The 24,254-nt window shown below is 52.1% G+C and overlaps 2 protein-coding genes across 5 annotated transcripts; both read left to right on the top strand.

The window, feature by feature from the left end:
- The first annotated feature begins 820 nt into the window (after positions 1-820).
- On the top strand, positions 821-17,173 carry AP1M2 (adaptor related protein complex 1 subunit mu 2). 4 transcript variants are annotated; one of them, XM_060181724.1, is made up of 12 exons: positions 821-969; positions 4,237-4,393; positions 6,475-6,542; positions 7,386-7,516; positions 7,644-7,791; positions 7,894-8,020; positions 9,963-10,105; positions 10,203-10,274; positions 13,734-13,892; positions 15,702-15,827; positions 16,446-16,521; positions 16,888-17,173. In XM_060181724.1, the coding sequence occupies exons 1-12, from the start codon at positions 928-930 to the stop codon at positions 17,061-17,063; spliced, it is 1,425 nt and encodes a 474-aa protein (XP_060037707.1). In that variant the 5' UTR covers positions 821-927; the 3' UTR covers positions 17,064-17,173. The 4 variants fall into 4 exon arrangements, with proteins under 4 accessions (XP_060037707.1, XP_060037706.1, XP_060037709.1 ...); XM_060181723.1 differs by having other exon boundaries at positions 9,957-10,105; XM_060181726.1 differs by lacking the exon at positions 16,888-17,173 and adding an exon at positions 16,820-16,850.
- A 4,138-nt stretch (positions 17,174-21,311) lies between these two features.
- CDKN2D (cyclin dependent kinase inhibitor 2D) lies at positions 21,312-24,228 on the top strand. The gene is made up of 2 exons (XM_060181722.1): positions 21,312-21,672; positions 23,215-24,228. The coding sequence occupies exons 1-2, from the start codon at positions 21,532-21,534 to the stop codon at positions 23,578-23,580; spliced, it is 507 nt and encodes a 168-aa protein (XP_060037705.1). The 5' UTR covers positions 21,312-21,531; the 3' UTR covers positions 23,581-24,228.
- Positions 24,229-24,254: the final 26 nt, after the last annotated feature.

The following is a 24,254-nucleotide window of genomic DNA, read 5'->3' as shown; positions in this document are numbered from 1 at the left end:
AATGGATGGATGGATAGGTGTGAATGGATAGATGGATAGAAGTGTGGGCGTATGAATGGATAGATAGATGCGTGGGTGGATGAACGGGTGGATAGACAGGCGTGTGGATGTATGGGTATATGTATGTATGGATGGATAGACGTGTGGATGGATATATGAATGGATGGACGGACACTGACCACATGGGACGTGGACATGGATGGGTGTATGGATGGAGATGGATGGATAGACGTGTGAGTGGATGGGTAGACGTGGGTGGATGGGTGGATGGATGGATGGATAGACATGTGGTTGGATGGATCGACAGATGAATGGATGTTTGGACGTGTAAATGGATGGATGGATGGATGGATAGAAGTGTGGGCGGAAGAATGGATAAATGGACGAATGGCGCATGGGTGTATGGACGGGTGGATAGACAGACGTGTGGATGGATGGATGGATGGGTGATGAGTGGGTGGATGGATGGATGGACGTGTGGGTACGTGGATGGATGAGTGACTGGCTGGACTGATGAGTAGAGGCGACAGAGTGGCTGCTATCTGGCTGGACACACAGCTGGGTGGGCGGGTCTAGAGGCTGAACTGGCCTCTCTGCCCCCGGAATCCTCAGCACCGCCCACCTCAGACCACGCCTCTTTCCGATCGCCCCGCCCCTTTATGGCCACGCCCCTCTCCGCCCTCCTTGTGTCGGCGGACTCCGCACGGCGTGTCACCTGGCCCCGCCCCCTTTGTGGCGCGCGCTCACCTGGCCCCGCCCCCTCGAGCCGCGCGCTCACCTGGCCCCGCCCCCTCGAGCCGCGCGCTCACCTGGCCCCGCCCCCTCGAGGCGCGCGCTCACCTGGCCGCTCACCTGTGCGCGCGCTTCCGCAGGAAGGAGGAAGCCGCGCCGCTGTCGCCTCCCAGGTCCCCGCCGCCACCAGCCACCATGTCGGCCTCTGCCGTCTTCATCCTCGACGTGAAGGGCAAGGTCAGGCCGAGGGCTGCGGGAGGGGTGGGGGGTGGTGGTGGTGGCAGGTGAGGCCGCGCCCCCCCTGTCTGGGGTCACCCCCAACTCTTGGGGACACCTGTCCCCTCCCCCTATTCCCGCGATCGAGCCTTCCTCCTCTTTACCTGGGACTTTTTTTTTTTTTTTGGTGGGGGTATTCCGCCTCTGCTAACCTCAGTTTCCCCATCTGTAAAATTGGGATCTGGCTTATTGTGACCAGCCAACCACCTCCTCCGACATTGATATTGGGGCGGGGGGCAGGACACCTTGTGCCTCCCCTGCAGCTCCCTCTTCCTGCTTTTGAGGTCGCCTGACATCTGAGAGCTAAAGACACAGGGGGGAGCAAGGACTTTGGGGGGACCCTGGGCTGAACCCCAGTCCCCCTCCCCCCCTTAGCCAGATCATGGGGCTCCTCACAGCTCCCAGTCCACGAGGCCTAGAGATAAGGGAACTTTATCCTTTATGTCGGCTTGTTTTCTTTGCCCTAAAGATTTAATCAGAGAGAGAGAGAGAGAGAGAGAGAGAGAGAGGTCAGAGCCTTGCTCAGCTCTGGCTGATGGTGGTGCTGGGGATTGAACCTGGGACCCCAGAGCCTCAGGCAGGAGAGTCTCTTTGCAGAACCAGTATATCTCTCCAGCCTGTATTATTACTATTAGTGGATTAAAAAAATATTTTATTTTCCCTTTTGTTGCCCTTTGTTGTTGTTGTTATTGATGTCATCGTTGTTGGATAGGATAGAGAGAAATGGAGAGAGGAGGGGAAGACAGAGAGGGGGAGAGAAAGACAGACACCTGCAGACCTGCTTCACTGCCTGTGAAGTGACTCCCCTGCAGGTGGGGAGCCAGGGCTCGAACCCAGATCCTTAAGCCGGTCCTTGCACTTTGTGCTATGTGTGCTTAACCCGCTGCGCTACAGCCCAACTCCCTATTTTCCCTTTTGCCCTTTTTTTTTTTTGACCTTGTAGTTATTGTTGCTATTGATGTCGTTGTTGTTGGCTAGGACAGAGAGAAATGGAGAGAAGAGGGGAAGACAGAGAGGGGGAGAGAAAGACAGACACCTGCAGACCTGCTTCACCGCCTGGGAAGCGACTCCCCCGCAGATGTGGAGCCTGGGGCTGGAACTGGGATCCTATGCCGGTCCTTGTGCTTTGTGCCACATGCACTTAACCCGCCGTGCTGCCGCCTGACCCCCTATTAATGAATTTTTTAAAAGATATTTTAACTTGATTTAATTTGATAGGACAGAGAAAATTGAGAGAGAAAGAGAGAGACACCTGCAGCCCTGCTTCACCACTAGCAAAACTTCCCCCCTGCAGGTGAGGTCTGGGGGCTCGAACCCAGGTCCTTGCGCACTGTAACGTGTGCTCAACCAGGTGCGCCACCACCCGGCCCCCTTATTTTTTTTTAAGCTTTCTTTCTGATTTCTTTTAGAAGAGTGAATGTTACTCCAGGGTGGTTATCTCTGACCTCCGGCTTCCTGCCTGCATGAATCCACCACTCCCAGCCAAGTGTTTATTTGTTTTTCCCAGATAGAGGGTGAGAGGCAGAGGAGAAACAGGGAAAGGGGGAAAAAGGAGTAGCAGAACCCCAATCTACCACCTCGTTTCTTCTTTCAGCTGCTATCAAGTGGTGGCTGGGGGGGTTTCGAACCCAGGTCCTTGTACTGTATGAGGAAATTTGTGCTCTACTGGATGACCCCCCCCCCCCCCGTGCCCCTTTCTCCTTCTCCTCCTCCTTCCTCTTCCTCATTTTTCTTCCTTTTTTTCTCCAGAGCCTTGCTCAGCTCTGGCTGATGGTTCTGGGGATTGAACCTAGGACCTCAGAGCCTCAGGCAGGAGAGTTTTTTTTTTTTTTTAAGATTGTTTTTTAATTTATTCATGAGAAAGATAGGAGGAGAGAGAGAAAGAACCAGACATCACTCTGGCATATGTGCTGCTGGGGATTGAACTCAGGACCTCTTGCTTGAGAGTCCGATGCTTTATCCACTGTGCCACCTCCCGGACCACAGGCAGGAGAGTCTTTTGTGAAAAAAAAAAAACACTATGCTGTCTACCCAGCCCCACATATTAAAAAAAAACATTTTTTAAAAATTCTTTTAAAAATGTTTTTATGTATTTATTCATTTAACTAGAGCACTGCTCAGCTCTGGTTGAAGGTTGTGCAGGGGATTGAACCTGGGACTTGGAGCCTCAGGCAGGAGAGTCCCTTTGTAGAACCATCATGCTATCTACCCACCACCCTTATTTATTTATTTATTTATTTATTCATTCAGGATACAAACAGAAAGAAATCAAGAGATAAGGGGTGGATAGAGAGAGAGGGGGAGAGAAAGACAGACACCTGCAGCCCTGCTTTACTGCTTGTAAAGCGACATCCCTGCAGGTGGGGAGCCAGGGGCTCGAACCGGGATCCTTACATTGGTCCTTGCACTTTTTTTTTAATCTTTAAAAAAAATTAATTAATTAATTTTCCCTTTTGTTGCTGTTGTTGTTGTTGTTATTGCTGTTATTGTTGTTGGACAGGACAGAGAAATGGAGAGAGGAGGGGAAGACAGAGAGGGGGAGAGAAAGACAGACACCTGCAGACCTGCTTCACCTCCTGTGAAGCGACTCCCCTGCAGGTGGGGAGCCGGGGGCTCGAACTGGGATCCTTATGGCAGTCCTTGCGCTTTGTACCACGTGTGCTTAACCCGCTGTGCTACTGCCCGCCCCCCTATTTTTTTTAAATGCCTTTATTACACCACTTGCACCAATTGAGAGAGAGAAGAGAGAGAGAGAGAGAAGAGAGAGAGAGAGAAGAGAGAAGAGAGAGAGAAGAGAGAGAGAGAGAAGAGAGAGAGAGAGAGAGAGAAGAGAGAGAGAGAGAGAAGAGAGAGAGAGAGAGAGAAGAGAGAGAGAGAGAGAGAGAGAGAGAGAGAGAGAGAGAGAGAGAAGAGAGAGAGAGAGAGAGAGCGCCTGCCTCTCTCTGGCACAGGCGATGCTGGGATCAAACTCAGGGCCTCACACTTGCAAGTCTGCCGCTACCCCCAGCGCACCCTCCCTTCCCCCAGGTACCCCCACTTGTCCGGGTCCCCCCCCCCCACAATGCAGACTTGGTGGAGGGTCGTCCTGAACTGGCCCCAGGATTGGGGTGGGTGGGAAGGGGTGCGATGGGACGGCTGCCACCCCCCACCCCCCTCCTGTAGCCCAGGATTCCAGGTGGGACCCCTCCCCTCCTGTGTCACAAGCCCTTCCTGTCCCCGCACCCCCAGCCCCTCATCAGCCGCAACTACAAGGGCGACATCCCCATGGGCGAGATCGACTACTTCATGCCGCTGCTCGTGCAGCACGAGGAGGAGGGCGCCCTGGCCCCGCTGCTCAGCCACGGCCGCGTCCACTTTCTGTGGATCAAACACAGCAACCTCTACCGTATCCGCCAGGGGGCGCCCGAGAGGCTCAGATTCCGGGGTGGGGGTGGGGGTGTTGTTGGGTGGGGGGGAGAAGGCAGGTGGAGAAAGTGGGGGGGGGGGGTCCAGGGCGCTGCTGATCCTCCGATCAGTCCTGTTGGGTTTGGGGGTAAATCAGTGTCACATCACTAATAAAAACTAAAGACATCAGCGTTTCTTCTTTATTTTTTTTAAATTTATTTCTTTATTGGGGAATTAATGTTTTGCATTCAACAGTAACTACAATAGTTTGTACCTGCATAACATTCCCCAGTTTCCCCTATAACAATACAACCCCCACTAAGTCATGTATCATCCTTCATGGACCTGTATTCTCCAGAGACTTTTACTTGGGTGCAATACGCCAATTCCATTTCAGGTTCGACTTGTGTTTTCTTTTCTGATCTTGTTTTTTGACTTCTGCCTGAGAGTGAGATCATCCCATATTCATCCTTCTGTTTCTGACTTATTTCACTCAACATGATTTTTTCAAGGTCCATCCAAGATCGGCTGAAAACGGTGAAGTCACCATTTTTTACAGCTGAGTAGTATTCCATTGTGTATATAGACCACAACCTGCTCAGCCACTCATCTGTTGTTGGACACCTGGGTTGCTTCCAGGTTTTGGCTATGACAAATTGTGCTGCCAAGAACATATGTGTACACAGATCTTTTTGGATGGATGTGTTGGGTTCCTTAGGATATATCCCCAGGAGGGGAATTGCAGGGTCATAGGGCAGGTCCATTTCTAGAAAGTTTATTATTCTATTTCTTTTCTTGTTCAGAGCCCTGCTCAGCTCTGGCTGGGGGTGTGGCTGGAACCTGGGACCTCAATAGTACCAGAAAGTCATCTGCAGCACCATTATGCTGTCTCCTCAGCTCCATAAGATATATATTTATTAGGGGGCCAGGCGGTGGGGGCGCACCTGGTTAAGCGCAGACGTTACAGTGTGCAAGGACCCGGGTTCAAGCCCCTGGTCCCCACCTGCAGGGGGAAAGCTTCACAAGTGGTGAAGCAGGGCTGCAGGGGTCTCTCTGTTTCTCTCCCTCTCTGTCACCCCCTCCCCTCTCAATTTCTCTCTGTCTTTATCCAATAATAAATCAATAAAAATGTTTTTTTTTATTTAAAGTGAGAGGTTTAAATATATATATATATATATATATATATATATATATATATTTATTTATTAGCGTGAGAGAGAGAGAGGGAAGCAGAGATGGAAGTCAGGACCTCAGGCTTGAGAAGCCAGTGTTTGATCCATCCTGCCCTTTCCTGGGTTATCAAAAGTAATTGTTGTTTATTTATTTATTTTCCCTTTTGTTGCCCTTGTTGTTTTATTGTTGTAGCTATTATTGTTGCTATTGATGTCGTCGTTGTTGGCGAGGACAGAGAGAAATGGAGAGAGGAGGGGAAGACAGAGGGGGAGAGAAAGACAGACACCTGCCGACCTGCTTCACCGCCTGTGAAGCGACTCCCCTGCAGATGGGGAGCCGGGGGCTCGAACCAGAATCCTTACACTGGTCCTTGCGCTTTGCGCCACCTGAGCTTAACCCGCTGCGCTGCTGCCCCACTCCCTAAAAATAGTTGTTATTTCACTTCTCTCTCTTAACCAGAGTCCTTCTTATCTCTGATGGCGGTGCTGGGAATTGAACCTGGGACCTCAGAGCCTCAGGCAGGAGAATCTTTTGCACCTGTGATGCTGAGGATTGAATTCTCATGTTCCTTCCAATATGTCACTTCCTGAATCACTTAAACAGACAAACAAAAGGGTTCTGTGTATGTTTAGCTGGGTGTCTCTCTGCCTGCACTATTTCACCATTCCTGGTCAAGTTTATTATTTTATATTTTGAAAGTTTGTCATTGAAACAGAATGGATAGCAGTACCAGAGCTTCCTCTGGTGCCTCTGTGACACTCTCATGTGGTGCTGGGGTTTGAAACTGGGTCATGGCCTTGATGAGACAGACACACGCTGGACTCAGGGAGCTACCTTCCGGCTCATTTATTATTATTAGGAAGGGGGCAGGGGAGTGGGCTCTTTCCCTTAACCCTGCCTGCGTTCCAGTGGTGGCCACAACGCTGAAGAATGCCAACGCCTCCCTGGTGTACTCCTTTCTCTACAAGACCGTGGAGGTAAGAGCTGACTGCCCACTGGCTGGCTGTTCTGTCTGCTTGGCCCGCCTCTCTCTTACTCCCATTGGTTGGTGGGTCAAAATATTCTTATTTTGAGTAGAGATTGAGAAGGAAAGGGGGGAGATAGAGAGGGAGAGAGACAGAGAGACACCTGCAGCCCTGCTTCACCGCTTCTGAAGCTTTCCCCCTGCAGGTGGTGTCCAGGGGCTTGAACTCAGGTCCTTGTGCACTGTAATGGGTGCACTCCACTAGGTAACACCACCACCCAGCTTTCTTTTTTTTCTTTTTTTTCCCCAGAGCCCTGCTCAGGTCTGGCTTCTGGTGGTGCTGGGGATTGAACCTGGGACCTTGGAGCCTCAGGCATGGTAGTCTTTTGGCTGAATCATTCTGCTCTCTCCTAGGTTCTAAGTTTTTTCTTGTTGATTTCTAAAAACTCTTTACATATGTGAGATTTTTGTTTTATGTTTTGAATTCAGAGCCCTGCTCAGCTCTGGCTGATAGTGGTGCTGGGGACTGAACCTGGGGCCTCAGAACCTCAGGCAAGAGAGTCTGTTTTGTAGAACCACGATGCTATGTCCCCAGTCCATTGCATATTATTATTATTATTAATTGCTAAGACCACACCGGAGAGCCCAAAGCTCTCTCTGGCAAGTGCCGTGTTCCGGGAGATTAAACCCTGGACCCCATGCTGGCAAGTCCTTCTCCTTAGCTCTGAGCTGTCTCTCCAGCCGTCTTTCGTCTCTTCACTGTCTTCTCCCAAGTGTGTGAGCAATCCAGCGCTCCCTCCCTCCCTCCCTCTGTCCTGTGTGTGGCTGACTGTCCCCTCTCCGTGGTCCCTCTCAGGTGTTCTCCGAATACTTCAAGGAGCTGGAAGAGGAGAGTATCCGAGACAATTTTGTCATCATCTACGAGCTGTTGGACGAGCTCATGGACTTTGGCTTCCCCCAGACCACCGACAGCAAGATCCTGCAGGAGTGAGCTGGGACCGGGGCCGGGGCCGGGGCTGGGGCCGGGGCAGCTGTCGAGAGGCACCAGGAGAGGAGCCAAGGGAGCGTCCCCCTGGGGCCAGCCAGCTCTGTGTTCCTCGCGCCCTGCCGCCAGGTACATCACCCAGCAAGGCAACAAGCTGGAGACAGGGAAGTCGCGCGTCCCCCCGACGGTCACCAACGCTGTGTCCTGGCGCTCCGAGGGCATCAAATACAAAAAGAACGAGGTCTTCATCGACGTCATCGAATCCGTCAACCTGCTGGTCAGCCTCGGCTCCACGCCACCCCTTCCCCGATCTGGGACAGAGGTGGGGGAAACACCCCCCCCCCCCCGTGTTTGTTGACCCCTTTCCTTCACCCCCCAGGTCAATGCCAACGGCAGCGTCTTGCTGAGCGAGATCGTGGGCACCATCAAACTCAAGGTGTTCCTCTCTGGGATGCCCGAGCTGCGGCTGGGCCTCAATGACCGGGTGCTGTTTGAGCTCACTGGCCGTAAGTATCTGCCAAGGGGGGCGCCGGGGGTGGGGGCCAAGTGTCTGGCGGCTCTGCCAGAAGCACTCACGCCCCTCTGCTGGCTACGACCAGTACTGCAGTCACTTTTGTATTACGGAAACTCATGGGGCCCTGAACTAAGTGCCCGGATGCCCTCTGCTGGTCATGTTCGGCACTGCACTTGTTTTCTAGACCTCAGTACTCCCTATGAAGGGTATGAATGAAGCGCCCAGGCGCCCCTCTGCTGGTCATGGCCAGTACTGCAGTTGCTTTGGAGTCATGGGCATTATTACGCAGATCCCTGAACGAAGCTCTTGTGCTCCCTCTGCTGGGTACGGCGAGCACTGCAGTGACTTTTGTATTATGGAGACTATTAGATCCCTGGACTAAGCACTCTAGCGCCCTCTGCTGGCCAGGGATAGTACTGCAGTTGATTTTCTATTATGGAAATTGGGCTCTGAACTAAGCACCCAAGCGTCGCCTTCTGGTCATGGCTGGCACTGTAGCTGTTTTTATTCAGGGAAGTTACACAGTGCCCTGAACTCAGCTCTCAGGCACCCTCTGTTGGTCATGGTCAGTTCAAGGCATGAACTAGTCCCCAGCCCACCCAGTACTCACTATGAAGGGAATGAACTAAGCGCCTGAGGGCCCTCTGCTGGTTATGGCCAGTACTGCAGTTGCTTTTGAGTCACGAAATTATTAGGCAGATCCCTGAACTAAGCTCTTGCTTCCCCCTCTGCTGGTCACGGTGAGTACTGCAGTTACTTTTGAATAATGGAGACTATTATATACCTGAACTAAGCACTCCACTTCCCTATGCTGGCCATGGCCAGTTCTGCAGTTACTTTTTTTTTTCTTTTTTATTAATTTCTTTATGGGGGGGTTAATGTACTACAGTAAATACAATAGTTTGTACACGTATAATGTTTCTCAGTTTTCCACATAACAATATAACCCCTATTAAGTCCTCAGTCATCCTTTTTGGACCTGCACTCTTCCTCCCCATCCACCCCAGAGTCTTTTACTTTGGTGCAATACACCATGCAGTTGCTTTTGAATCAGAATGTTATTAGGCAAATCCCTGAATTAAGGTACCAGGCAAAATTTCATGGAGGGTGAGGCAGGGCTGTGGGGTCTTTCCTCTCTCAGCACCATGGACAGCACCCAGGGAGCCCATGGAGGGTGGGTAGGGCTGTGGGGTCTCTCCTCTCTCAGCACCAGGCACAACACCCAGGGAGCCCCATGGAGGGTGGGCAGGGCTGTGGGGTCTCTCCTCTCAGCACCATGGACAGCACCCAGGGAGCCCATGGAGGGTGGGCAGGGCTGTGGGGTCTCTCCTCTCTCAGCACCCTGCACAGCACCCAGGGAGCCCATGGAGGGTGGGCAGGGCTGTGGGGTCTCTCCTCTCTCAGCACCATGGACAGCACCCAGGGAGCCCCATGGAGGGTGGGCAGGGCTGTGGGGTCTCTCCTCTCTCAGCACCATGGACAGCACCCAGGGAGCCCCATGGAGGGTGGGCAGGGCTGTGGGGTCTCTCCTCTCTCAGCACCATGGACAGCACCCAGGGAGGCCATGGAGGGTGGGCAGGGCTGTGGGGTCTCTCCTCTCCCCATTTTATCTAAAAGATGGAATTATTTGGAAGTACTTCTGTTGATACACATGAAATCACAGGAATAACCCAGCAAAGATAATGTCAATAACATAAAAACATGGGCCAATCAGGGTGGCTTCAGTGTGACTAGAGTGTCAAGACTCTCAATCGTGAGGTCCTGAGTTTGATCCCCAGCATCACATGTGCCAGAGCAAAGCTCTCCACTCCTCTCTCTCCTGAACATTCTTTAATTAAGAAAGATGATGGGTGTATGGTATTGGCAGGCAGGGGAAGGCGGGGTTTGAGGCTGCGGTTCCCCAGGGTCACCCCGTGCTGGACTCTGAGTTTCAGGCAGCAAGAATAAGTCGGTGGAGCTGGAGGACGTCAAGTTCCACCAGTGCGTGAGGCTTTCCCGCTTCGACAACGACCGTACCATCTCCTTCATCCCACCCGATGGTGACTTTGAGCTCATGTCCTACCGGCTCAGCACCCAGGTGAGACAGGTTCGAGTCTTCCCCCAGGACTGGGGGCAACAGGCAACCCTCTCCATCCCCTGGGCTCTCCCTGAGATGTTCCTCTCTGCTCCCCCAGGTCAAGCCCCTGATCTGGATTGAATCAGTCATCGAGAAGTTCTCACACAGCCGCGTGGAGATCATGGTCAAGGTCAGGCCTTGGGGGTGACGGGGTAGATAATGCTTCCCATAGCTTCCTCTTACCTGTATTCAGAAGGCTTATTGGCCAGAGACAGAAGTCAAGAGGGAAAGGGGGGTAGTCCAGAAGTGATGCAGTGGGTAAAGTGTTGGACTCTAAAGCATGAGGTCCTAAGTTTGATCCCTGGCAACACATGGACCAGAGTGATGTCCTCTCTCTTCTATCTCTCTCATTAATAAATAAAATATTTTTTAAAAAGAGGGAGGGACAGAGTCGGGCAGTAGCACAGCAAGTTAAGTGCACATGGTGCGAAGCACAAGGAGCAGCATAAGGATCCCGGTTCGAGCCCCGGCTCCCCACCTGCAGGGGAGTCACTTCACAGGCGGTGAAGCAGGTCTGCAGGTGTCTATCTTTCTCTCCCCTTCTCTGTCTTCACCTCCTCTCTCCATTTCTCCCTCTCCTATCTAACAACGACATCTATAACAACAACAATAATAACTACAACAATAAGACAACAAGGGCAACAAAAGGGAATAAATAAATATTTAAAAAAGAAAGCGAATGGGAGAAAGAGAGAGAGAGAGAGACACCCACAGCCCTGCTTCATCACTTGGGAAGCTTCCCCCCTGCAGGTGGGGACCAGGGGCTTGAACCCGGGGCCTTGTGCTCAGTCCATCATATCACCCATGTCATGTCATCTCATCCTCTGCTGTTTGTGGTCACCAAGGTGCAGTGCTTGTAACTTTGAAAGCAAATAACAGAGGCAAGAATGAGTGAGAGGAAGATGGGTTTATTCAGGCAATAGCAGCAGGGAAAGGTGGTTGAATCACGTCTCTCAAAGCAATCACACTCTTTGGCTAGGCTAGAAAGGTATCAGGAGAGGGTGTGTGTGTAGACAGCATAATGGTTATGCGGAGACTCTCATGACTGAGGCTCCAAAGTCCCAGGTTCAATCCCCTGCACCACTATGAGCCAGAGCTGAACAGGGCTCTGGTTAAAAAAAAAAAAAAGGTGGAGGGTGGGGTTGAGAGGGTGCTGGGTGCTAGCATACTCAACAGATTACTCTTTGGTTGATGAGAGAAGCACAGAGAAAGAAGAGAACCTCCCTACTCCACTCTGGCTTCTGGCGGCACCAGGGAGTGAACCTGGGATGTCAGAGACAGACACCTGCAGCCCGGCTTCACCGCCTGGGAAGCCACTCCCCTGCAGGTGGGGAACTGGGGGCTCGAACCAGGATCCTGATGCCGGTCCTTGCGCTTTGTGCCACCCACCTGCACTTAATCTGCTGCGCTACCCCCCAACCTTTTTTTTTTTTTTGGATAGAGGCAGAGAGAAATGAAGAGGGGATGGGGAGACTGATTAAGAGGGAGAGAGACAGAGAGACACCTGCAGCCCTGCTTCACCACTTGTGATGCTTTTCCCTTGCAAGTGGGGACCGGGGGCTTGAACCTGGGTCCTTACGCACTGTGATGTGTGCGCTCAACCAGGTGCGCCACCACGTGGCCTCAAATTGTTATTTTTGTTTTTCTATTTTTATTATTTCCGTTAGTTTTTTTTTTTCTCGCTATGTAGTTTGTCTGATAGGATAAAAAGAAACTGAGCAAAGGGGGATAGAGAGGGAGAAAGAAAGAGAGCTATAGGGAGTCGGGCAGTAGTGCAGGTGGCGCAAAGCGCAAGGACCACCATAAGGATCCTGGTTCGAGCCCCCGGCTCCCCACCTGCAGGGGAGTTGCTTCAAAGGCGGTGAAGCCGGTCTGCAGGTGTCTGTCTTTCTCTCCCCCTCTCTGTCTTCCCCTCCTCTCTCCATTTCTCTCTGTCCTGTCCAACAATGACGACATTGTAACAACAACAATAATAACTACAACAATAAAATAACAAGGGCAACAAAAGCGAATAAATAAATATTTTTTAAAAAAATAAAAAAAAAAGAGCTATAGCACTGCTTCACCATCCACGAAGCTTCTTCCCTGTAAATGGGGACAGGGGGTTCGAACCTGGGTCCTTGCTCTCTGCCAGGTGCATCAAACGCAGTTGCAAGTTTTATTTCTTGAGAAAAACAAAAGGAGTGAGAGACACTACAGCACTGCTCCACCATTCATGGGATTTCTTTCCAAGGGGAGAGGAGACAGCATCATGGTTCTGCAAACAGACTGTCCTGCCTGAGGCTCCGAAGACCCAGGTTCAATCCCTCACACCATCATAAGCCACAGCTGAGCACTGCTCTGGTTAAAAAAAAAAAAAAAAATTAGGGGGAGCCGGGTGGTGGCACAGCGGGTTAAGCGCACGTGGTGCAAAGCGCAAGGACCGGCATAAGGATCCCAGTTCAAGCCCCCGGCTCCCCACCTGCAGGGGAGTCGCTTCCCAGGTGGTGAAACAGGTCTGCAGGTGTCTGTCTTTCTCTCCTCCTCTCTGTCTTCCCCTCCTCTCTCCGTTTCTCTGTCCTACCCAACAATGACGACAGCACTAACAACAATAATAATAAACAGCAACAATTACAAGGGCAACAAAATGGAAAAAATAAAGTTTAAAAGAAGTTTTTTTTTTAAATATTTTATTTATTTATTAATGAGAAACAGGAGGAGAGAGAAAGAACCAGGCATCATCCTGGTACATGGGCTGCCGGGGATTGAACTCAGGACCTCATGCTTGAGAGTCCGATGCTTTACCCACTGCACCACCTCACCCCGGACCACAAATTATTATTTTCTTTTACAAGCACTATCCATTTGTAGAGAGCTCTCATGTGGTACCAGGGTCTCGAACCCAGGACCTCTACTTCATTAAGACCCCCCTATAAACCAGTGAGCCATATCCTAACTCCTGTTGAAGTTCTCAATCCCACATCACAGACTTGGTGAGTCTTTAAAAAAGGAGTGAGGGGGTCGGGCGGTGACGCAGCGGGTTAAGCACACGTGGCACAAAGCACAAGGACCGGCGTAAGGATCCCGGTTCGAGTCCCCAGCTCCCCACCTGAAGGGGAGTCGCTTCCCAGGCGGTGAAGCAGGTCTGCAGGTGTCTATCATCTCTCCCCCTCTCTGTCTTCCCCTCCTCTCTCCATTTCTCTGTGTCCTATCCAACAATGAACAACATCAACAATGGCAATAATAATAACCACAACGAGGCTACAACAACAAGGGCAACAAAAGGGGGGAAAATGGCCTCCAGGAGCGGTGGATTCATGGTGCAGGCATGGAACCCAGCAATAACCCTGGAGGAAAAAAAAAAGTGAATTTTTTTTTCTTTTTTTGATTGTCACTGGGCTTTTCACTGTTCTGCCTTTTCCAGAGACAGAGATTCAGAAGGAGAGAGGGAGAGACACCACGGCCACAAAAGCTTCTCCCGGGGTGGTGGGGGCCGGGCTGGCTGGGCGCTGGATGGCACATGGGCCAAGGACCTGCAGGACAGGAGTCCACTCCCCTGGCAGCCCCGAGTATCTGTTCTCATGTCTCTCTGTCTCTTCCCGTCTCCCAGGCCAAGGGACAGTTTAAAAAGCAGTCGGTGGCCAACGGCGTGGAGATCTCGGTGCCCGTCCCCAGTGATGCCGACTCCCCGCGCTTCAAGACCAGCGTGGGCAGCGCCAAGTACGTGCCCGAGAAGAACGTGGTGGTTTGGAGTATCAAGTCTTTCCCGGTGAGCGGGACTGCAGGCACCCAGCCTGCCACCAGAGGGCGCCCAAGAGCAGAGAGTGGGGACAGAGATGCCAGGGCCTGGTGAGCGGGGCTGCAGGCACCCAGCCTGCCCCCAGAGGGCGCCCGAGAGCAGAGAGTGGGGACAGAGATGCCAGGGCCTGGTGAGCGGGGCTGCAGGCACCCAGCCTGCCACCAGAGGGCGCCTGAGAGCAGAGAGTGGGGACAGAGATGCCAGGGCCTGGTGAGCGGGGCTGCAGGCACCCAGCCTGCCCCCAGAGGGCGCCCAAGAGCAGAGAGTGGGGACAGAGATGCCAGGGCCTGGGGAGACAGCATGGCGGTTCCGTACGAAGTCTCTCCCATCTGAGGCTCTGAAGGCCCAGGTTCAATCCCCAGCCCCACCATCAGCCAGCCAGAGCTGAACAGAGCTCTGGGGAAAAAAAAAAATCAACAATAGTAATGAGAAATAAAAAGAAATTTAAAAAGAAATTGGAAACCGGAAGTGCTGGGTGGTTTTAAGCTCTCCCTCCATGCTTCTTATTCTCTTATTTATCTCATTAATTAACTTATTTATAATTGGGTAGAGACAGAGAGAAAAGTGAAAGGGCATGGAGGAGAGAGAGAGAGAGAGAGAGCGAGAGACCCCTGCAGCCCTGCTTCACCACTCGTGAAGGTTTTCTCCTGCAGGTGGGGACCAGGGGCTTGAACCTGGGTCCTTGTGCACTGTAATATGAGCACTTAACCAGGTGCACCACTGCCTGGCCCCCACTTCTTAATAATTTTTTTAAAAAGATTTTATTTATTTACTAATGAAAAAGATAGGAAGAGAGAGAAAGCACCAGATATCACTCTGGTACCTCAGGCTTGAGAGCAATGCCTTATCCACTGTGCCACCTCCCAGCCTCCCCTCTTCAACTTTTTATTCTTTACTAATACTTTATAAATACACTCATGGGGCCAGGAGGCGGCACACCTGGCTAAGCGCACACATTACGGTGTGTGAGGACCCAGGTTCAAGCCCCTGGTCCCCACCTGCAGGGGGAAAGTTTCATGAGTGGTGAAACAGGGCTGCAGGTGTCTCTCTGTCCCCCTACCTCCCCTCCCCTCTCAAATTCTCTGTCTGTATATAATAATAAATTTAAAAATATTTTTAAAAATACACTTAAGAGAGAGAGAAGGAGAGCTTCCCTCCTGGTATGTGCAATGCTGGGGATTGAATTTGTGACCTCATGCTTGAGAATCCAATGCTTTTCTCTTTTTTTTTTTTGTTTGTTTGTTTTGCTTTGTTTTTTTTTTCCAAGAGCCCTTCTCAGCTCTGGTTTCTGGTGGTGGTGGGGATTGAACCTGGTGCCTCAGAGCCTCAGGCAAGAAAAGAAAGCCTTTTGCAGAACCACCGTGCTATGTCCCCAGTCTAAATGTATTTCACGTATTTGCTTATTATATTATTGATGAGAGAGCTAACCAAGAGAAAGAGAGACCAGAGCCCTGCTCAGCTCTAGCTGATACTGGTGCTGGGGATTTTTTTTTTTTTTTTTACCAGAGTTCTGATCAACTCTGGTTTTATGGTGGTGCAGGGGATTGAACCTGGGATTTCAAAGCCTCAGGCATGACAGCCTGTTTGCATAACCATTACACTATCTACCCCTGCCCTTGGAGAGTCTGCTTGCAGAACCACTGTGTTATCTCCCCCTGCCCTTGGGCTGTATGTTTTGACTTTCTGGTCTGTGAAGTTGGTTAGAAAGAGCCACTGATGGGGTTCTGCATGCGGCTGGGCTGGTGTGCTGGGGTGTCTGAGACCCCCGTGTGTCCACAGGGTGGGAAGGAATATCTAATGAGAGCCCACTTTGGGCTCCCCAGCGTGGAGAAGGAAGAGGTGGAGGGCCGGCCCCCCATTGGGGTGAAGTTTGAGATCCCCTATTTCACCGTCTCTGGGATCCAGGTAAGAGAAGTGGTTGCTCTCTCTCTGGGCTTCAGGCTGGGAGGGCCTCCAGCCCTCACTTCAAGTTTTGTTTATTACCTTTATTTATTTACTGGATAGAGACAGCCAGAAATCGAGAGGGAAGGGGGAGATAGAGAGAAAGACCTGCAACACTGCTTCACCACTCAGAGAAGCTTTGCCCTGCAGGTGGGGATCGAACAGTCTGTTTTTTCCATTTTATTTGATAACACAAACAGAAATTGAGAGAGGAGGGAGAGATAGAGACACCCACAGGCCTGCTTCACTATTTGGGAATTGATCCCTTGTAGGTGGGGAGCCAGAGACTCGAACCTGGATCCTTGTGTGGGTCCTTGCCCCCCCCCCCTTTTTTTTTTTCCCTAACTGGAGCACTGCTCAGCTCTGGCTTATAGTGTTGCGGGCTGGTGGTGGCGGGGGATTGAACCTGGGACTTCGGAACCTCAGGCATCCTTGCAGAACCATTATGCTATCCACCCCCGCCCAGTCCTTGCACTTTGTATTATGTGCATTAAACCCGCTGTGCCGTGACCTCTATTCCCTTAAGCCCACAGCACCCCACCCCCAGCCTGGATACCCCTTCCCCCACTTCTTGTTCTCCAGGTCAGGTACATGAAGATCATTGAGAAGAGCGGCTACCAGGCCCTTCCCTGGGTCCGTTACATCACCCAAAGTGGCGGTAAGTCAGCCCAGTATGAGACCAGAGGGTAAACAGGTGGGGGGTGGTCCTGTGCTATGAGAACCCCCCCCGAATACCCCAGGTCTACACCATTCCTGATCATGCCACCCCAGACTCAGTTTACCCTTCTTTGACATGAGAACGGCCTCCATTTCTAGGGTGGCTTGATGAGCTTCCCTCAGTGCTTTGGGACCACTCCTATGGTGCCTGGGTTTGGACTTTGTAAGCTAATGATCTACCCCCTCTCCCCTGATACCCTCCAGTTCTGACACAGTCCCGGGTGTCTGTCCCCCTACAGATTATCAACTTCGGACCACCTAGGAGAAAAAGAAAGCTTATTTTTTTTGGGGGGAGTGCTTGCACTAGGCTCTCCCCCTCCCCTAGGCCCTGACTGCACATGGCGTGAAGATGGGGCTGGGGGAAGAGGGCAGACTTCTGACTCCCTCCCTTCCCAGCCTGCCCTCCCACCCCCGTTTTCAATTTTGTATGAAGAACCAGGAGGAGACGACCCCCCTCCTTCCACGAGTGCCTTATTGTATTGACCTGCCTTAAGGGTTGTTGTGGGGCTCTTCCTTTATAGCTGCTGATCCCATGGGGGTCCCCCCCCCCGTTTCCTCTGGAGTTTTAGGGTGATATTAAAGTGATGAATCTAGACCTATTGTATGTGCTCTGTGGCTGGGAGGCGCTCCACTCTCTCCACCGGTGAATTCATACTCATGGCCCCCAGAGGGCGCACGTATCCCATCCACCAAGCAGGCTACTTTTTTTTTTTTTTTTTTGCCCACCAGAAGGTGGATGCAGTTTGCCTTTTTGGCCACCAGAGGGCGCCTGCCTCCCCCAGGTATGTGCTGGTGAACCTCCAGTCAGTTCCTCCCGTTGCCCACCAGAGGGCGGCTGCCTCCCCCTGGTTCCTTTCTTGGCTGCTGGTCTCCATCCTGGTCACCATTCCCCACCTGGCCGCCAGATGGCGCCGATGATCCTTAGTCCTATTTGGTTGCCAGTCCCTATCAGTCAATTCCCCATTTGGCCGCCAGAGGGCGCCCTCCCCACAGTCTGGGCCAAGCTACTTTACAGAACCCACCCAAATCCCCGTGGCTCCCTTGTGGTTCAGGGAGAAGTCATGGTCTGGGAGGTGGTGCAGTGGATAAAGCATTGGACTCTCAAGCGTGACGTGCTTGAGTTCAATCCCCAACAGCGCATTGTACCAGAGTGATGTCTGGTTCTCTCTCTGTCTCCTATTTTTCTCGTTAATAAACAAAAAAACTATCTGAAAAAAAAGTAAATGTCAACAAAACGTAAAAGTCGGGAGTCTGTAGTGCAGCAGGTTAAGTGCAGGTAGAGCAAAGCACAAGGACCGGCGTAAGGATCCCGGTTCGAGCCCCCAGCTCCCCACCTGCAGGAGAGTCGCTTCACAGGCGGTGAAGCAGGTCTGCAGTTGTCTGTCTTTCTCTCCCTCTCTCTGTCTTCCCCTCCTCTCTCCATTTCTCTCTGTCCTATCCAACAACAATGACATCAATGATGACTGCAACAATAAAACAGCAAGGGCAACAAAAGGGAATCTATAAATATATTTTTTAAAAAGTCATAGCCTGAACTCCCTTTCTGTTTCTCTCCTCCACCTCAAAACAGGATCCCTTTCTCTGGGTCTTGGCCTCTGGCCTGCTTCCTTCCCCCCCCCCCCCCAACTATGCACACAGCTTCTTCTTTATCCTATGGGTTTCAAGTGAAATACCACCTCCTCTAGGAAGTCCTCCCAGGTTGATTTCAGTGACTTCTCTTTCCCAAGTGGTGGTTACATATTTACTTACTTATGTATTTATTTTTTCTTTATTGGGGGATTAATGGTTTACAGTTGACAGGAAGATACAATAGTTTGTACATGTGTAACATTCCCACATAACAATACAACCCCCACTAGGTCCTCTTCTGCCATCATGTTCCAGGGCCTGAACCTTATTTATTTATTTGTTTACCAGAGCCCTGCTCAGAGAGGCTTATGGTGGTGCTGGGGATTGAACTTGAGACTTTGGAGTCTCAGGCATGAGAGTCTTTTGTAGAACCACTGTACTCGCTCCCCATTCATTAGTGTGTGTGTGTGTGTGTGTGTGTGTGTGTGTGTGTGTGTGTGATCAGAGCTTCCTTCTAGCATATGTGATGCCTGGGATTGAAGGATTGAACTCAGGACCTCAGACTTGAGAGTCCAGTGGTTTATTATCCATTACACCATCTTCCGAGCCTTTCTCTGTGTTTCTAAATAGAGCACAATTCAGTTCTGGCAGATGGTGGTGCGGGGGATTAAACATGGGACTTTCGGGAGTCAGGGTAACGCAGCGGGTTAGGCGCACATGGCCTAAGCGTTAAGGACCGGCCTAAGGATCCTGGTTCGAGCCCCCAGGTCCCCACCCTCAGGGGAGTCGCTTCACAGGCGGTGAAGCAGGTCTGCAGGTGTCTGTCTTTCTCTCCCCCCTCTGTCTTCCCCTCCTCTCTCCATTTCTCTCTGTCCTATCCAACAATGACGACATCAATAACTACAACAATAAAACAAGAAGATGAATAAGGAATATTTTTTAAAATAAAAAAAAAAAGGGACTTCAGAGCCATCTGAAGTCTATACAGTCTTCCCAGTTATCCAATCTTCCCAGCCCCTTGCTATCTCTTTTTATCTTTATTTATTTGGTACAGTCAGAAATCTAGAGGGAAGGAGAGACAGAGACACTTGCAGCCCTGCTTTACCCCTGTAGGTGGGGACCGGGGGTTTGAACCCGGGTCATTATGCACTGTAACATGTACTCTCAACCAGGTGTGCCACCACCCAGCCCCACAATAATTTTTTTCCTTTTTACCAGAGCCCTACTAAGCTCTGGCTTATAGTGGTACAGGGGATTGAACCTGGGGTCTTAGAGTCTCAGGCAGGAGAATCTGTTTGCATAACCCTTCTGCTTTCTCCCCCACCCCTTGCTATTTATTTTAAGATGAATTTATGTAGACTATTTTAAGGTTTTATTTAATTTTAATTTATCACTATATTTATTTATTTATTGGATAGAGAGCCAGAAATCAAGAGGGAAGGGGGAGACAGAGAGGAAGAGAGACAGAGACACCTGCTACTTTGCTTCACCCCCCCTGCAGGTGGGGACCAGAGGCTTGAACCTAGGTCCTTGCTCACTGTAACATATGTGCTCAACCAGGCGCGCCACCACCAGGCCCCAATTTTTTATTTGTTTTTTTTTTTATTATTTGGAATCAAGAGAGAAACTGAGAGGGTATGGGGAAGATAGAAAGCAAGAAAGACAGACTCCTGCAGCCTTCATCACTCGTGAAGCTTTCCCCCTGCGGGTGGGGACCAGGGGCTTGAACCCAGGTCCTTGTGCACTGTGATGTGAGCGCTTGACCTGAGGTGCCTGGCCCCCTTAAGATATATTTATTATGAGACCTGAGCACTACTCAACTCTGGCACAAGGTAGTACCAGGTTCCAACCTTCAGTGTCCTGAAAAAGATTGCATTATTGTTGTAGCCCAGCAGGGGCCACAGAGAATCAAACCCTAGACTCCACAGTGTCTCGTATGCCAATGATGTTCTCTCTCTCTTTCTCAAGAAATCTTGGAAGAAAAAAAGAAAAAAAGAGAGATTTGATGATTGTCTTCTCTGGCCTTAAACTTCCTCTGCCCCCGGAGGTTTAAGTTACACAATGGCTTCTCTGTAAATCTTTGTATGAGAAGGAGGGGGCGCCCCTTCCTAGAACTATCCACGTGGCATCAAGCTTGTGACTGTGCCAGTCTGAACCAGGGAGTGATTATTTTTTATTCAAATCACTTACTTTATTTAAAAATTATTTATTTATTTATTTTCGCCTCCAGGGTTATTGTTGGGGTTTGGTGCCTGCACCACGAATCCACTGCTCCTGGAGGCTTTTTTTTTTTTTTTTTTTTTTCCCTTTTGTTGCCCATGTTGTTTGATCCATTGTTGTGGTTATTATGATTGTTGTTACTGATGTCGTCATTGTTGGACAGGACAGAGAGAAATGGAGGGAGGAGGGGAAGACAGAGAGGAGGAGAGAAAGACAGACACCTGCAGACCTGCTTCACCGCCTGGGAAGCGACTCCCCTGCAGGTGGAGACCCGGGGGCTCGAACCGGGATCCTTATGCCGGTCCTTGCGCTTTGTGCCACCTGCGCTTAACCCGCCGCGCCCCCGCCCGACTCCCTGCAATTGTTTTAATAAATAATAAAAGAAATGCACGTCGCACCCCGTTGCCCAGAACCAGGGCTCGCCAGCAGAACACACGCTGACCGCCTGCGTCCGAGGTCGGGGGAGGAGACCCCCGGGGCTTCCGCCTCCCCAGCCCGGGAAGTCCCGGGAAGCAACCCGCCGCCGCTCCCAGCTTTAACCTTTGCCCCCTGGGGGTCAGATCAACGGGCCCCCACTTTCCCGCCCGCCCGCGCGCCCGACTGTGTTTGAAAAACTTAAAAAAAAAAAAAAAAAAAAAACCCCGCCCGCGCCTTGGGGCCACCGGTCGCCCGCGCCTCCACCAATCAGCAGCCTCCCCGCCTCCGGGCCGGCTCCAAACTTCCCCGGAGACGCGTCCTCATTGGCTGCGAGGGGCCCGAGTGGGCGGGGCGCCGCCGGGTAGGCCCGCCCCTTCCCTGGGCGGACGGGCGCCCTGGCTCCGCCCCACCCCGTTGCACGCGCCGGCCACGCCCCCCGCACGCGCCGGCCACGCCCCCCGCACGCGCTGGCCACGCCCCCCGGCGGCGTGTTGGGCGGCGGCGGCCCGGCGGCGGCTCAGAACAGACCCCGCCCGGGCAGGAGGCGGAGGCGCGGTGAGAAGCGGGGGAGACCCGGCCCCCAAGGGGCGGGCGCGGCCGGGTGACAGCGGGGAGGAGCCGGGTGGGGGGCGCCCCCCTGCACCCTTTGCACCCCCTCGCACCCTCGCGGGCCGGCGATCGGCCGGGCTCCGGGGGGGTCGCTGACTTCGTGGGGGGGGGGCTCCGGGCGCTGCAGGCGGCGGACATGGGGCTGCAGGAGGCCGGCGCGGGCGACCGGCTGAGCGGGGCGGCGGCCCGGGGCGACGTGCACGAGCTTCGCCGCCTGCTGCACCACGAGCTGCTGCACCCCGATGCGCTCAACCGCTTCGGACAGACGGCCCTGCAGGTGAGCCCCCTCCCTCTCCGGGATACGGGACCCCGCGCCCCTCAGGTGCAGCCTCCCCCCGGGACCCCTCGGGGTGCATCTGGCTGCAGGGGAGCCGCTCGCTCCTCCTCTGCACCCCCCCCCCTTGTGCTCCCAGATCGACCCCTTTGCCTGGGTCCGGGTTGGGGGGGTCCCCCAGCTGGATCTGCACACCCCCCGCCTCCAGAAAGAGCCTCTGTCTTCTCCCGGGATGGGGGAACCGTCCAGTGTGCCCCGTTATGCTATTTTTAAAGTTTTTTTTAATTTATATATTTTTTATTTTCCCTTTTCTTGCCCTTTTTTTGTTTGTTTGTTTGTTTTTTAATTAATGAGAAAGGAGGAGAGAAAGAGAGAGACACCATTCTGGTACATGTGCTGCCGGAGATTGAACTCGGGACCTCATGCTTGAGAGTCGGATGCTTTATCCACTGCGCCACCTCCCGGACCACTTTTTTTTTTTTTTTTTTTTTTGATTGGACCGAGAGAAGTCGAAAGGGAAGGGGAGATAGAGAGGGAAAGAGACAGAGACACCTGCAGCCCTGCTTCACCACTCGCGAAACTTTTTTTTTTTTTCCCCTGCAGGTGAGGATCAGGGACTTGAACCTGGGTCCTTGTGCACTCAACCAGGTCCGGCACCACTTTTTTTTTTTTTTTCCTTAAGGGACTTCCCTTCCTTTCTTTCTTTCTCTCTCTCTTTCTTCCAGATTTCAATTCTCTGGGGGAGGGGTTTCCACAGTTAGAAATTGCACCCTATGTTCCCTGAGGGGGTGTGTGGCCATTGATGGGGGAACCCTGTTTTTATGAGGGGGTCAGGTAATGGGATTGGGGAGTAGCCCCATGATGTGGGGAAGGGGGAAGGTTTTTTTTTTTTTGTTTGTTTGTTTGTTTGTTTTTGTTTTGTTTTTTTAACCAGAGCTCTGGGTTATGGCTGTGCAGGGGATTGAATGAACCTGGGACTTACGAGCCTTGGGCAGGAGAGTCTCATTCTATAACCGATACTATCTACCCCTGCCCAGGGGGGAGGTTTTAAATTCCCTGGGGCCACCTAGTTATTTGGTGGGGGGCATGCTTGTCATTGTCTGTGGAGTGGGGGTGTCTCTAAGTTCTTGAGGGAGAGTTTTAGTCTTGAACATTTCTGTGTGTGTGTGTGGTGGGGGGGGCTGTTTCCAAGTGGGTTTCTGATCCTAAGGCTGGTTGATTAGATTTGAGTGGGGGTGACTTTGACAGCTGTGTGTGTGTGTGTGGGGGGGTTAATAGGGGACTTGTATTCACTGGAATTTTATTTATCTATCTATCTATCTATCTATTTATTTATTACCCGAGCAGTGCTCAGCTCTGGGGAATTGAACCTGGGACTTTGGAGCCTCAGGCATGAGAGTCTCTTTGCAGAGCCATGATGCTGTCTATCTACCCCTGCCCAGGGCTTCTCTGTCCTGGGTCGGTGGGTCGGGGTGGGGTGGGTCCCCTGTTCGCCAAAGCTGCCACCCCTCTATCCAGTGAATTTAACAATTTCTCTTTCCCCAGGTCATGATGTTCGGCAGCCCAGCCATCGCCCTGGAGCTGCTGAAGCAGGGAGCCAGCCCCAACGTGCAGGACGCCTGGGGCACCACCCCGGCCCACGACGCGGCCCGCACTGGCTTCCTGGACACCCTGAAGGTGCTGGTGGACCACGGGGCGGATGTGAACACCCCTGACGGCCGCGGGGCGCTGCCCATCCACCTGGCCGTGCGCGAGGGGCACCGGGCCGTCGTCAGCTTCCTGGTCGCCGAGTCAGATCTGCAGCACCGGGACGCCGGGGGCCTCACCCCGCTGGAGCTGGCGCGGGGCCGGGGGGCCCAGGACCTGGTGGACATCCTGGAGGGCCGCAGGGTGGTGGTGGCACCCCTGTGACCTCCCTAAACTTGGGAGGCGAAGAATCACTTTCTCCTGTTCTGAGCCCTACCACAGGGAGGGGCCCCCAGTTTTGCTGCCTGTAGCTGTTGATTTCTGTGTGTGTGTGTGTGTGTGTGTGTGTGTGTGTGTGTTTGAGAGTGTGTGGGGGTGACATTTCTCCTGTTTTTTTTTTTTCTCCTCTCTCACCCCCTTCCTTTTATCTACTTAAACGGTTGGCTTTCTTCAGAGCCCCAGCCTATTGAGGCTCCAGCCCCCCCCCCCCCCCAGGGCAGAGACTTTAAAAGCCTCAGCCTCCCGCATCCCCACACTGAACCCCCTTCCCTCCCCAGGTGAGGTTTTTTGCCTGGCGACCTTGACGCCTGACCTCAAAGTCTGGGGGATGATGGTGGGGGTTGGTTTGGTTTTGTTTTTTTTTTTTTGGGGGGGGGATTGTTGTCAGAGTGCTCATCAATGATTTTCTTTGGGAGCTGGTGGGTCGGGTCTCTTTGTACAGCATTTCAAACAAACAAACCCGGCCCCCCACCCCAATAATTCTATTTATTAAGCTTTATGGGAAAAAAACCCGAAAAATCAACTTTATTGTTTTTGTGTGTGAGATGCTAATTTAATGTTTGTCCCCATTAAATTAAGACTTGTGCACCATCAGAGCGCCGGCGGCATCTCGTTTGTTC

The sequence above is a fragment of the Erinaceus europaeus genome, chromosome 23 (genome assembly GCF_950295315.1).
Source record: "Erinaceus europaeus chromosome 23, mEriEur2.1, whole genome shotgun sequence".
In the NCBI taxonomy this organism is placed as follows: domain Eukaryota; kingdom Metazoa; phylum Chordata; class Mammalia; order Eulipotyphla; family Erinaceidae; genus Erinaceus; species Erinaceus europaeus.
Note: the sequence above shows the minus strand (reverse complement) of the source record. Positions and strands in the feature narration are given on the sequence as shown.